Raw genomic sequence first — 12,091 nt, forward strand, 5'->3', positions numbered from 1 at the left:
CTCTTTACTGTAGTCAAGTTAAATGTGAAGTTAAGACTCTTTTTGTTTGAGTTTAATCATTATTATTTAAGGAGGACTGGATTGAGATGGTCCAGTGGCCACATCCAGCCCACGGGTCGCATGTGTCACATTGACGTTGCCATGACAAAATTAGATTAAAATCGTTTATCTTTGACTATAAAATGTTCTTGAAAAGCCAGAAATTAAAAAACTGTTTTAGAGTGCCATCTGCTGGACATTTGAAGAAATCACATTCGAGTGCTCAGAGTGGGCCGAAGGTTCACCTTCAAACAAGACAATGACCCTAAGCACACAGCTAAAATAACAAAGGAGTTGCTTTAGTAACAACTCTAGGACCATTCTTGACGGGCCCAGCCAGAGCCCTAACCTGAACCCAATTGAGCATCTCTGGAGAGATTTGAAAATTACTGTCCACGAACATTCACCATCCAAACTGACAGAACTGGAGAGGATCTGCAAAGAAGACTGGCAGAGGATTCCCAAATCCAGGTGTGAAGAACTTATTGCATCATACCTAAGAAGACTCATGGCTGTACTCGCTCAAAAGGTTGCTTCTACTCAATACTCAGCAAAAGATCTGAATACTTATGACCATGTGATATTTAAGTTTATCTTTTTTAATAAATTTGCAAAAAATTCTACATTTCTGTTTTTTCTGTCAAGATGGGATGCTGAGTGTACAATGAGGAGAAATAAAGAACTAACTTTTTTGATTTTAGCAAATGGCTGCAATGAAACTAAGAGGGAAAATTATAAAGGGGTCTGAATACTTTCCGTACCCACTGTATAATGTAAAGAAATACAAGAAATTGGACAGTTTAATATGATTTGGAGCATTTCTTATTTCAGAAAACTTGACAAAACATCTACTTTGACTGGTTGGAATTTATTAAGTGCTTGCATTTTTTCTTTTTTTAATTTACAAAATGATGATTCACTTTTATCAATTGAGCTTTTTATCATAAGAAAGGCAGTGTTGTGTAGAAAAGTCTCAAACTAACGTATCAACGGACAGTGTTCAGCGGTCAGAAAGCATTTCCATCCAGCTGCTGCGTCTGCAGGGAGTCAGAGATGTTGCTGCAGCCAAAGCACCGTGTTGAGGAAGCAGTCGGCCAGCGTGTCCACCCTGGACAGGGAGTGACCGTCTTCTGGAAACCACAACAATCTGGAAGGAGGGCAGGAATGATGAGCATTCTTAGTGGCATCAGTGTTAACTATAGAGACGGTTCAGCTGAACTAAAGTCCCAGGTTTTAGGGCGCTGTTGTACCTGACAGGTGACCCTCTACTCTTCAGCACTTTGTAAAGCTCCAGACCCTGGTGAGGAGACACTCGCCTGTCTCTGGCGCCGAGCATCAGCAGCACCGGAGCCTTGATCTGCGCAGCATCAACACTATAGTTAGACACTCGGTTTTATATTAAGCCTGTGTATATTCTCTTTTATTTTTATTTAACCTTTATTTAACCAGGTAAGTCAATTGAGAACAGTTTCTCATTTACAATGACGACCTGGGCAAGAGGTAGCAAAAAGAGTCAAACACATACAATCACAGTGAAACAAACCATCAAACACGATATATAAAAAACACACAACACATAAAAATATGAGTAAAAAGTGGTAGCGCTGGTCTGGAAGAGTTACAAACATGTGCAATGATCACAGATGAGTGTTGGGAGTGTATTTTTGAAGGAGGAGAATGGGATGAATGTGTGAAGTTTAAGTGTTTGTTGCAGATGATTCCAACCACGAGCAGCAGCAAACTGAAATTAATTATGGCCAAAGGAGGGGCGGGCTTTTGGAATGACCAGGTTAATTGCTTGAACGTAGGTTCCAATTACTGATGTTGATATTAAGTAGTGAGCCAGGATATGAAGGGGTGCTTCCAGTGATGGGTTTGTAGATGAAGTGATACCAGTGGATCAGTCTACAGGAGTGAAGTGAAGGCCAGTTGACAAGCTGACATATTCTTGTTTCCATTCAGCTTGGAAAAGCACGTTAACATGAACATTTTCTTTTGTAAAGTGTAGCAGCTTAAAAACTCAACAGTTGCCACATGAAAATGTCCTTGATGTGAGCACCACCTACAGGACACTGTTGGTAAGGATTATGAACAATGTTCATAAATGTCCTGTCACTCAAACTGCTGCTGTTTTCTTATTGAAGCTCGGTGTACAAATACGGTCATGGTCAAAAGTTCTCCTCATTCTATGCTGTTACATCTAAAAACATAATAAAACTCATCTGATGGTAGTGGACTCTAGTGTTAGGCAAAAACAACCAAAGACCCCATGCATTGGTGATTTAACAAAAATAATGTCTAAAATGAAAACAAAAAAGTAGATTGATGTGTTTCTTCTCTTATTACCCTCGTTACTTATGTCTTTCCTGCTTGGCAGTGTGTTATCACACATATGAATGCTCAAAAACAAAAGCAGAAAAGGTGTACTCAGTATTTCCCACTTAATATTCAGTTTTGTTCAATAAGTGGCAGAGTGGGAACAAGAGTTCAAACTAAACTCTGGTTTAGCCACCAGATGATCCACATGTGTCTGAGTTCTGACCTGTGCGGCGTGTGTGATGGGCGATCTCTGCAGCATGGCAGCCAGGGCTTCAGGCGTGGGTATGTTGTCGTAGGAGAACGGAAGTCCCACACTGGTGTAACGCCTGGAGAGCAGAAGAAAGCTGAGCACCGCGATGGCGGCGGGACGCGCTGCATCGTGTGTGATCGAGGAACTGTTGTCTGCATGTTTCTCACCAGTCCACCACGTCGCTGGTTCCCAGCAGCGTGGCGGCATTGATGACGGGGTTCCTGATGGCGCAGGCCCTGTAGAAGTCTGGGTACTGGCCGAGCAGATGGCAGGCGAGGAAGCCGCCGTGAGAACCACCGATCACGGCCAAGCGGTTGCGGTCAAGAGTTGCATCCCTCTGGAGCGCGGTGAGCACAGCCCGCTGGGTGGAGACACCAAGATCAGATCCTTTTCTAACGACATCAAGGTGAGCTGCTGATGGATGTCGAGCATCGGGACCAACAGTTATCTGCTTCGTTACTTTTCATGGAGCTCTATTGGAGATTTGTGGCCAAACTCACTCTATCCAGTCGTCAAGAGTTCTAGAGAGCCAGTACCTGCACGTCTTTTACATCTTGACTCCCGATCTGACCGATCAGGGACAAAATGCTGTCCTGGCCAAATCCAGTGGATCCGCGGTAGTTCACTGGATGGAGACACAGAGACTAAAAATCACGGCTAAATCAAAGAAGACCTAAATAAAAGTACAGAGTTTGCACTTTTCAATGCGAAGCATTGAAGAGATGTAGGATAACGCCACTAAAGTGGCTCGTGTGCAACTAAACCACCCAAACCGCTGCTCGTACAAGCGTTGCTGCCGTTGGCTGCTGGAAGATTCCTGGAACTACCAGAAAATGCCGAAATGAAATGTTTCCATGGAAACCTAAATATCAAATTTTGTATATTTTGTTTTTATAAGTATGATATTAAATTTTATGTTAACTATAGGTGGAGGCACCTGATAAGCTCTTTTGAGTTTTCGCCTCTTCCTGCACTTTAATTTGTAAAGTTGGTAATTTTATTTGTGTAATGTTTAACTGTGCAAATAAATAAATCTAAAAATCTAAATCCAAATACAGTATGTGTTTTTGTGCAAGTCTATAAAGAACCAGGTGACAAAAACTGACCCATGAGCACAGCGAATCCCATTTTCACCAAGCCAGCGGTGGAGCAGTTCCACGCCGCAGGAGTCTGGGAGTGGGGGCCGCCTGGGGGAGCAAACCGCACAAGAAACTGTTATACGAGCCGTTGGGCCGTGCTTTTTAAAACGTTTCAGACTAAAACTGAAGTCAACACCGACCGTGGATGAAGACCACCAGAGGCGTTCTGGTCTCACGAAGAGGGCGAGGTGGCTTGACCAAGATGGCGCTGAAGTCTAAACCGGCTGGACGACGTAAAAACACAGATGAATGATGGAGGACAGAATCAGGATAGCAGCAGTGATGGAGTACAATCTGGAAATCTCACAATAGTGTGCGTTTTCCTCTTCTGGTGAAGGTGTGACATCTAGAACCGACCACTGGAAGTCAAAGGTCGTGATGGGATGCTGTAACGTCCGCCAGGAAACGGCCTCCCCTGACATCGGGAGGAATCCCACCCTCTACACACACAGAGACGCAGATGCATCAAAGTGTTTCCTTGTTTTAACAAACCTGGTTGTGCGTGTGTGTGTGTGTGTGTGTGTGTGTGTGTGTGTGTGTGTGTGTGTGTGTGTGTGGTCTGTCTGACCAGAGTGGGAGGCGTGCTGGGACCGGAGCAGCAGACCACCATCAGGTCTCCCTGGACCGTCAGCAGCTTCCAGCTGCCGTAAACACACGTGGGATCAGTCAGATCTGCAGCAGAGTGACAGAAAACATATAAATATATAAAAGGATTAGGCCTGTGTTGAAACAAATCGATTTCCAAATTCTAAATCGATTCTCATATTAATTCCTAAAAATCGATTCATATGTCTAAAGATCGATTTTTAATTTTTTGGGGTTTTTTTTTTTTGGTTTTTTATATTTATGTATTTTTTTTTTTCATCATTACATCACAACTTTTGGTTATTTTTTTGTTTATCCCCAAAAAAGGAATGTTTTGTTGGACACGAGAATAACTGGTGCCATGTTTTTGCCTTTAAATACATTTAAAGGTATGAAAACATTAAAGTGTTAGGTTATAATCGCATAAATTGTCTATATTTCATTACTGTATATACTGTCTTGGCGTTATATCTGCAAAAAATGCTAAAAACCAAATGCTCAAAAATTAAAAACCAAAATAGACCGAAAATGGAACAAATAAAAACGGAATGTGGGAAAAAATAAAACCGATTTCATCCGTCTCTGTTTGCTGCCCTGGATCTGTTTGGTAATTCTGACCCACATGATGTTTCTGAAAGCAGTTCTATCAGCATTCTGGGAGCTGATTGGTCCTTACAGCATCATTAGCTGCCAATACTTGCTGTTTAATCTCAATATAATACTAGTAGTAATATTTTGCATAACTAGTCATATAATTCATGCAACAGCTCAAAAAACAGTTTTAATAACACTAACCCAAATCAATATCGGAATCGAATCGAATTGAATCAAATCTTGATAATCGATTCTGAATCTTAAGAATCGGAATCGAATCGATTCTTGACATTTGAATCGATCCCCAGCCCTAAAAAGGATGGATCCATATTCCATAAAGGAAAAAGATGGCGTCTCACTGCTACGTGCTATGGCGTTCCTGTACGCCTCAACTTTTATTCTGAACGTTTCCAGTGAGCTGCAACTCTGATTTGGAGTTTTTTGATCTTGTCATACCTTCCAGTTCTGTCTTTTGCTCTTGATGAAGATGAAACGTTGTAGGAGGAGGAGGAGGAGGTGGAGGTGGAGGAGGAAGATTTGGAGTAGGAGGTGGAGGAAGGGAGAGATAAAACTCTAGCGGCGGCGCTGGAAATGGAGGAGGCGGTGGAGAAAGAAGAGGGTACAGTGAAGAGGGTGGCGGGGGAGGAGGAGGTGGAGGTGGTGGTGGCGGCGGGAGAAGAGGATAGAGTGGAGAAGCTGAGGGAGAAGGAGGAGGAGGAGGAGGTGGTGGTGGTGGAGACTGGCAAGACCAGAGAGGGGAAGGAGGAGGTGGAAGCAAAGGAGACAGAGGAGAGGAAGGGGGAGGAGGGAAAAGAAGAGACGGAGATGAAGACAGAAGAGAGAGGGATGGAGGACGAGGAAAAGGTGGTGAAGGAGGTGGAGGAGGAGAGGAGGGACTCTTACTATCAGAGAGGGAGGTGACTTTCTTTGATCTTCTGTCGACCATAAACAGATCCTGAAACAGTTGAGGAGAACAGATGTGTAAACGACAGCAGAGTCGGGTGTTCAGGAGGGAGAATCTAACTAGGACGGTGCAGAAGGATGGTGTAATGTGTTTTACCCTCCAGTTCCTGCAGGCGCTGCTCAACACCACTCTCTGACCGTCTGCAGACCAGCAGCTGGACGCCAGCGCTTCGTACACTCCTGCAAACTCCCCTGAAACGGACATCAAAACAGCTCGTATGTCATTAAAGCCACTGCGTGCAGCAACACCACTCCTGGCCACAAGGGGGCAGACAGAGATGTGCCAGCCCTTGGTGTAAGAAATTATCCTGAAAGTAGCTAAAATTGCACTCAATCTGAGCTCAGTATTTACAGTGTTTGATCCACAAAACCTCTGCAGTTCGCTCCGCCATCAGTTTCTGGGCCAAACTCCCCAGAGATCCATCTTTGCTGTATTAGTTTGGTCATAATTTTCTTTTGCTTTTCTATGGAAATAACACTTGAATTGCATGAACGCTTGACTCAGCCCAAAATTCACATGACCCAGCTTTCCACCAGTACTTTAATGCACGATGTACAGACGAATCTGTGAGGCTTCTTGAAGGCGTGAAAAGAGACTCAAAACAATTTGTGCGTATCTATAGCTTTGTGTGTATCAGGTGATTCATGCACAGGTATTTAACAATTTGTGAGTGTAGGAGGCTTTTTGAATTTGTAATTATTGTTTTGTCTGTAACTTTGAGCAAATTATGCACGCACAAATCTAATAATACACACAATTCAAGTACTACGCACAAATCAGATAAGTTGTACGCACACGTAAATGAGTCGATTTTCTCTCCATACTTTTCCACTCACTTTTTATAGACTAAGACGTTCTCGTGGCATTAAGATGTGAGGAGCTTCTTGGCAACGTATCCAACACTTCAAGTAGATAAACTTTGAGCCACTTTGTCATCACCTTTGTGACATGGCGGTCTGATACGCTGGAAGATGCATTATCCCAAAGTTTTTTGGAGGAAAATTTAATACAATTCTTCATTCATCATAGTGTTTAATCATCAGGCAGTCCAATAAAGAAAAAAATTAAATATAATCTGAGTGGGTTTCAAGGTGGAGTCACAAATCCTGAGCCAGATGTTCTGGATAAGAACCGCTGCTGATAACTCACATACTGGTAAACAGATATGAGCCTACCAGGCTGAGGTCTGCTCACAACGTCCAACAGCGTGGACGTCTTCCCACTCCTCAGGTCCAGCTGTCCAGAAAGAACAGATGGATGTTAGCAGAGGGAGCATCCAGATGTGCAGAGCACCCACACAAATGCAAAGGTACCTGCTGCAGACTGAGGCACTGGTGATGAGGGCCGAACACTCGACCCTGCAGGAAGATCAGGGTGGATCCGTCTGGACTCAACCTGGCACACGACACCGACAGGTCGTCCCCCGACAGGCTTTCTGGTTTAGACAATACGGGCGTCACACGAGCAGAGACCGACACACTAACAGAGAGACGGAGGGCAAGTTCTCACCACAGTGTCCATCCATGTCCAGTTTGAACAGAGCTGACCTGGAGAAGGACACAGAAGGAAGATTATTATAGTTGAAAGAAATCTGGTTCATACACTTTTAACACCCAGACAGCTCCAGCTCTCATGTCTTTAGCTCATGGTCCATCTCCTGGTGACAAAATACCGCCCGGATGTGACAACGTGCAGCTTTGCATCGATGCAGGCTACATACAGCCGGCGGTTCATGCTCGTTAGAACCTCCAACCACCCTGGCCCATCTCAGATATCAGTGCAAACTGACTATATCAAACCTGAAATTAGGCTAAATCTTGGTTTTCTGTTTCAGATAGTCTGACAACTTGAACCGGAGAGAGAGGGCTCACTCAAGAAAGCTTTAGAAACTGAGGGCCACTTACAGTTGGTCTCCATGGCAACTTACTCTGAATATAACCAAGTATAAGTTAGTTCATTTCCTTCTCCTCCCTTTTTGCAAAGCTGAGACAGGTTTAATTCCATTAGGTGATTCCTCTTCTAACGTCCATTTGGAGACGTCTGTTGACACCGACGTCCTAACCCTAACACTTTTTAAAAATTGTATATACCGTATTTTCTGGACTATAAGCCGCTACTTTTTTCATAGGTTTTCAACCATGCGGCTTATACAAAGGTGCGGCTATTCTGTGGATTTTTCTTCCACCGCTCGGGGCGCTCTGACCGGAATTAGAATCAAAACTAAGACAAAATAAATGCAAAGAAGAATACGCTACTTTTTCTTTAGCAGATAGAAGTAGGTAGAAGCAGATTTCAAACAGATAAATAGATAAATAAATACTGGTTATTTTCTCTTGGTTTTGTCCCGTTTTAATCAGCAAAGTTGCTGCCGTGTTAAAAGACTGTTAGGAAAGGATCTATTTAGGTACAAACATGTACATCATCATCATCTTATAGTCCAGAAAATACGGTATGTTAATAAGAGCTGTCATTTTCCTATTTACTGTACAGTTAGCGAAAATAACTGAGTCAAATTCCCTGTCTTGTTTGGCCTGACTTGGCCAAATAAACATGATTCTGATTCTTTAATTGATGAAGAAGCCACATTCGTTAGAGCGGAGCTGCATCCTGTTTCTCCTGTACAGTCTCCCAGTGTGATCAGGTGTATTGATGACACCTTCCCTGAAGCTACTGGGATTATTTTTCCTCTCTCTGAAATAGCTCCCCAGATTGTCTCCATGACTACTCAGGAATATCGAGCCATTTGCTGAGAACTGTATCTCCAAAGTGGATATTGCGTTTTATATGCAGATATATACGGAAGGCATTTAGGCGTTACCCACGTTCATTTAAGACACTAAGGCACAAGTATTATCTGTCTGGTCCATTTCTGGTATTCTGCACACGTTCCTCGTCAGTGTGAAATTCATCCTCTGTCTTTCACATCTTCATTTCATGCAAAGCATCTCTGTAACCTGCGGTTGGAGCAGAACTTCAGTCCGAGTCTGAAGGGTTCGTGGTACCAGCCGACGAAAATCACCGACTGACTGCCGGGAGCCCACAGAGCCTGAAAGACAAAACAACGCCAGCACACTCGTACACCTGTTAAACTGACACGTAAAAGCAGGTGAGGCAGCTAAAAGGCACTCTGCCCTCACCTGTCCGGGTGAGACGTCCGCCGGGACTCCCTCCAACACGGTGACTGCGCCGCTACTCAGGTCCACCGCACAGAGGACGGGGACGCTCCTGCTGGTCAGACCCTCCCCCCAGTCCTCGCGGTACACGTGCCTGTCCTGCACGGACACACATGAAATTACATTTCAAACAGTGGAGTGAGGCTATAGAACAGTCTGAGTAAAGAGCTAAAACAATGTCCAATCATCTACAGGTTCAAAAGCAAATACAAAGAAAAGATTTTTGCCAAATACAGAGAAGAGGAGACATGAGGTAGTGATTGTGTGGGGATTCAGCATAATGTGTATATAAAATGGTATATATATAATAATGAATATATTGTTTATGATAAGATGTGTGTGTGTGTGTGTGTGTGTATATATATATATATATATATATATATATATGTTGTATATGTATATTATTTATAGTTGCTCTGGAATATAATTTATTTATATAATTTACTTATAATGCTCAGATATAATATTGCAATGAAGTGCTGTAATATTTTTATAATGAAATAACAGGTATATTTTTTGAGAAAGTAAAGCATGCCGTTATATTTATTTATATTTATTTTTATTTTGTATTCAAGCAAAATTGAAATAGAAAGGGTAGGACCTCATAAGTTTTTTTACTTCCTCCTACTCCTTTTCGGACATGAAGGTTATTTCCCTTTGATTTGTTTAATGACTGTTTATTTGTATTCTTTTCTGATGTTTTGTGTAATTGTTTTTTTTTTCTTTTTTATTTAATGCTTGAAATACAGACTTCAATCAATCAATCAATGTTTGGTACCTTTTTCCAGACACATTGCCCATCTTGTGTTTCTGCAGAGTCCCTGTTCTTCTCCGCCACGTACAGGAGCTTGTTCTCACACTCCGACCACGACAGGCAGCCAAACTGGCCTGGAAACAAACACTAACAAATGTTATCAAACAGAAACAGATTAACCCTGAAGAAAACAAAAAAGACTGGCAAAGTAAGCGTCCGCCTCACCGTCATCGTACACTCGGCCGTGTAAGTTTAGGACGGTCAGGTTCAGGGATTTTCTGAGGCCGTGAGAGTCCCAGATCTAAACGGTGAAAGGCAAGGCATTTTATTTGTATAGCACAATTCAACACAAGGTAATTCAAAGTTGCTTATATCAACATTAAAAGCGGCAAGACACAATTAAACAGTAAATAACAAATAAAATGAAATAAAATGATAAGAAAAGAGGAAAAATAATAAAAAGCACAAGTTGTTAAAAAGTAAGGGCAGTAGAGTACGGCAGGTACACACCTCATTCTTAAAATGGCAATTACGTATCTATACGGTCAAAACCGGTACAAAGGCCGGGTCAAATACAGTATTACAAAAGTTATCTGTAACAATTCATACGGTGAAGTAAACCAATTTGACAATTCTATGCCACAATCCCTGTTTCCAGGTCTTATTTCACACAACTGACGAGAATTAACTTTACGGTCAAAACGTACAACGACCGGGTCAATGGCAAGAATTATGTTTCTATACAGTCAAAAGTGAAAGGCAGGAACAAGGATCCGTCGGAGTGCTCGAACCTCGGTCTCACTGGGAATGTTGTCATCCATGTTTCTTACCTCTAACAGCTGGTGGCCCTCTATTGCTCTGATAACAGCCCTCCGGCCTCCGATGGGAGAGAATCCACTCACTATCCTGGAGAGCAGAGATAAAAACTCACTCACACGGAGTCCAGAGTATTTGTCCTGATCAGATCCACCTGCAGCGTTGCTGCAACAAGGTGTGAAATAAAACCTCCTGAAGTCACGTCGGACAACACGGAGCTGCTGTTCAGCTGCTCTGCAACCCTTTCACCCGGTGTTTCCTGACGTGATCTGCTAATGTTACAGAATCGCGGCGCCACTCACTCTCCGGACACGGGTGTGCAGGGTCCCGGCGGCAGCACGGTCCTGATGCCTTTGTGGTTGTTGCTGTCAGCGATCAGGGTCCATCGCTGCAGGGAGCGAAGCCTGGAGCCCCGGACCAGGTCGCTTTGAGTCCACTCTGGGGGTGGACACAGGGAAGAGTCAAGAAATCACGCCTTCATTCATCAATACCGGCTTCTTTAAACTCTCCAGGATCTGCTGGAGCCTGGCTGTGTTTTGGGCGAAAGGCAGGGCAAACCATGGACACCTAACCAGTCTGTTTTTATATTGCACAAACCATATTCAAATACTTCAATTCAAATATTTTTATGGACAGGATTTCTAGGCGTAGCCAGGGGCCGGAGGGGATCCGGTTTGGGAACCACAGGATTTCGTCTCTGCTTTTTGCGGATGATGTTGTCCTGTTGGCTTCATCGAACCAGGACCTTCAGTATGTGCTGGGGCGGTGTGAGGCCAAGTGTGATGCGGCAGGGATGAGAATCAGCACCTCCAAGACCGAGGCCATGATTCTCCACCGGGAAAGGGTGGCGTGCCTTCTCCGGGTGGGTGGAGAAGTCCTGCCTCAGGTGGAGGAGTTCAAGTATCTCGGGGTCTTGTTCACGAGTGAGGGAACGATGGAGCGTGAGATTGACAGGCGGATCGGTGCAGCTTCCGCAGTTATGCGGTTGATGTACCGGACCGTCATGGTGAAGAAGTAGCTGAGTCGAAAGGGGAAGCTCTCGATTTACCGGTCAATCTACGCCCCTACCCTCACCTATGGTCATGAACTTTGTGTAGTGACAGAAAGGACAAGATCGTGGATACAAGCGGCCGAGATGAGTTTCCTCCGCAGGGCGGCTGGACGCTCTCTTAGAGATAGGGTGAGGAGTTCGGTCACCCGGGAGGAGCTCGGAGTCGAGCCGCTGCTCCTTCACATCGAGAGGAGTCAGCTGAGGTGGCTTGGGCATCTGTACCGGATCCTCCTGGACGCCTCCCTAGGGAGGTGTTCCAGGCATGTCCCACCGGGAGGAGACCCCGGGAAGACCCAGGACACGCTGGAGAGACTAGGTCTCTCGGCTGGCCTGGGAACGCCTCGGACTCCCCCAGGAAGAGCTGGAGGAAGTGTCTGGGGTGAAGGAAGTCTGGGCATCCCTGCTGA

The 12,091-nt window shown here is 44.1% G+C and overlaps 1 protein-coding gene across 2 annotated transcripts in view; it reads right to left on the bottom strand.

The window, feature by feature from the left end:
• Positions 1-826: 826 nt before the first annotated feature.
• zgc:136971 (S9 family peptidase) overlaps positions 827-12,091 on the bottom strand; it is a 14,808-nt gene continuing 3,543 nt past the window's right edge. Inside the window, exons 3-23 of one of the 2 annotated variants that reach the window (XM_061735034.1) lie at positions 10,936-11,071; positions 10,648-10,723; positions 10,043-10,118; positions 9,842-9,951; positions 9,028-9,162; positions 8,845-8,936; positions 7,400-7,437; positions 7,204-7,325; positions 7,066-7,126; positions 5,987-6,081; positions 5,830-5,881; positions 5,383-5,511; positions 4,316-4,419; positions 4,055-4,187; positions 3,888-3,971; positions 3,715-3,795; positions 3,145-3,233; positions 2,776-2,969; positions 2,582-2,684; positions 1,290-1,396; positions 827-1,186 (exon numbers count right to left, since the gene is read on the bottom strand). In XM_061735034.1, the coding sequence (XP_061591018.1) occupies positions 1,087-1,186; positions 1,290-1,396; positions 2,582-2,684; positions 2,776-2,969; positions 3,145-3,233; positions 3,715-3,795; positions 3,888-3,971; positions 4,055-4,187; positions 4,316-4,419; positions 5,383-5,511; positions 5,830-5,881; positions 5,987-6,081; positions 7,066-7,126; positions 7,204-7,325; positions 7,400-7,437; positions 8,845-8,936; positions 9,028-9,162; positions 9,842-9,951; positions 10,043-10,118; positions 10,648-10,723; positions 10,936-11,071 (2,117 nt within the window). In that variant the 3' untranslated portion in view covers positions 827-1,086. The remainder of the gene's footprint in view (positions 1,187-1,289; positions 1,397-2,581; positions 2,685-2,775; positions 2,970-3,144; positions 3,234-3,714; positions 3,796-3,887; positions 3,972-4,054; positions 4,188-4,315; positions 4,420-5,382; positions 5,512-5,829; positions 5,882-5,986; positions 6,082-7,065; positions 7,127-7,203; positions 7,326-7,399; positions 7,438-8,844; positions 8,937-9,027; positions 9,163-9,841; positions 9,952-10,042; positions 10,119-10,647; positions 10,724-10,935; positions 11,072-12,091) is intronic. The other variant, XM_061735035.1, reaches the window with a different exon arrangement.

This window comes from Cololabis saira, chromosome 12 (assembly GCF_033807715.1).
Source record: "Cololabis saira isolate AMF1-May2022 chromosome 12, fColSai1.1, whole genome shotgun sequence".
In the NCBI taxonomy this organism is placed as follows: domain Eukaryota; kingdom Metazoa; phylum Chordata; class Actinopteri; order Beloniformes; family Belonidae; genus Cololabis; species Cololabis saira.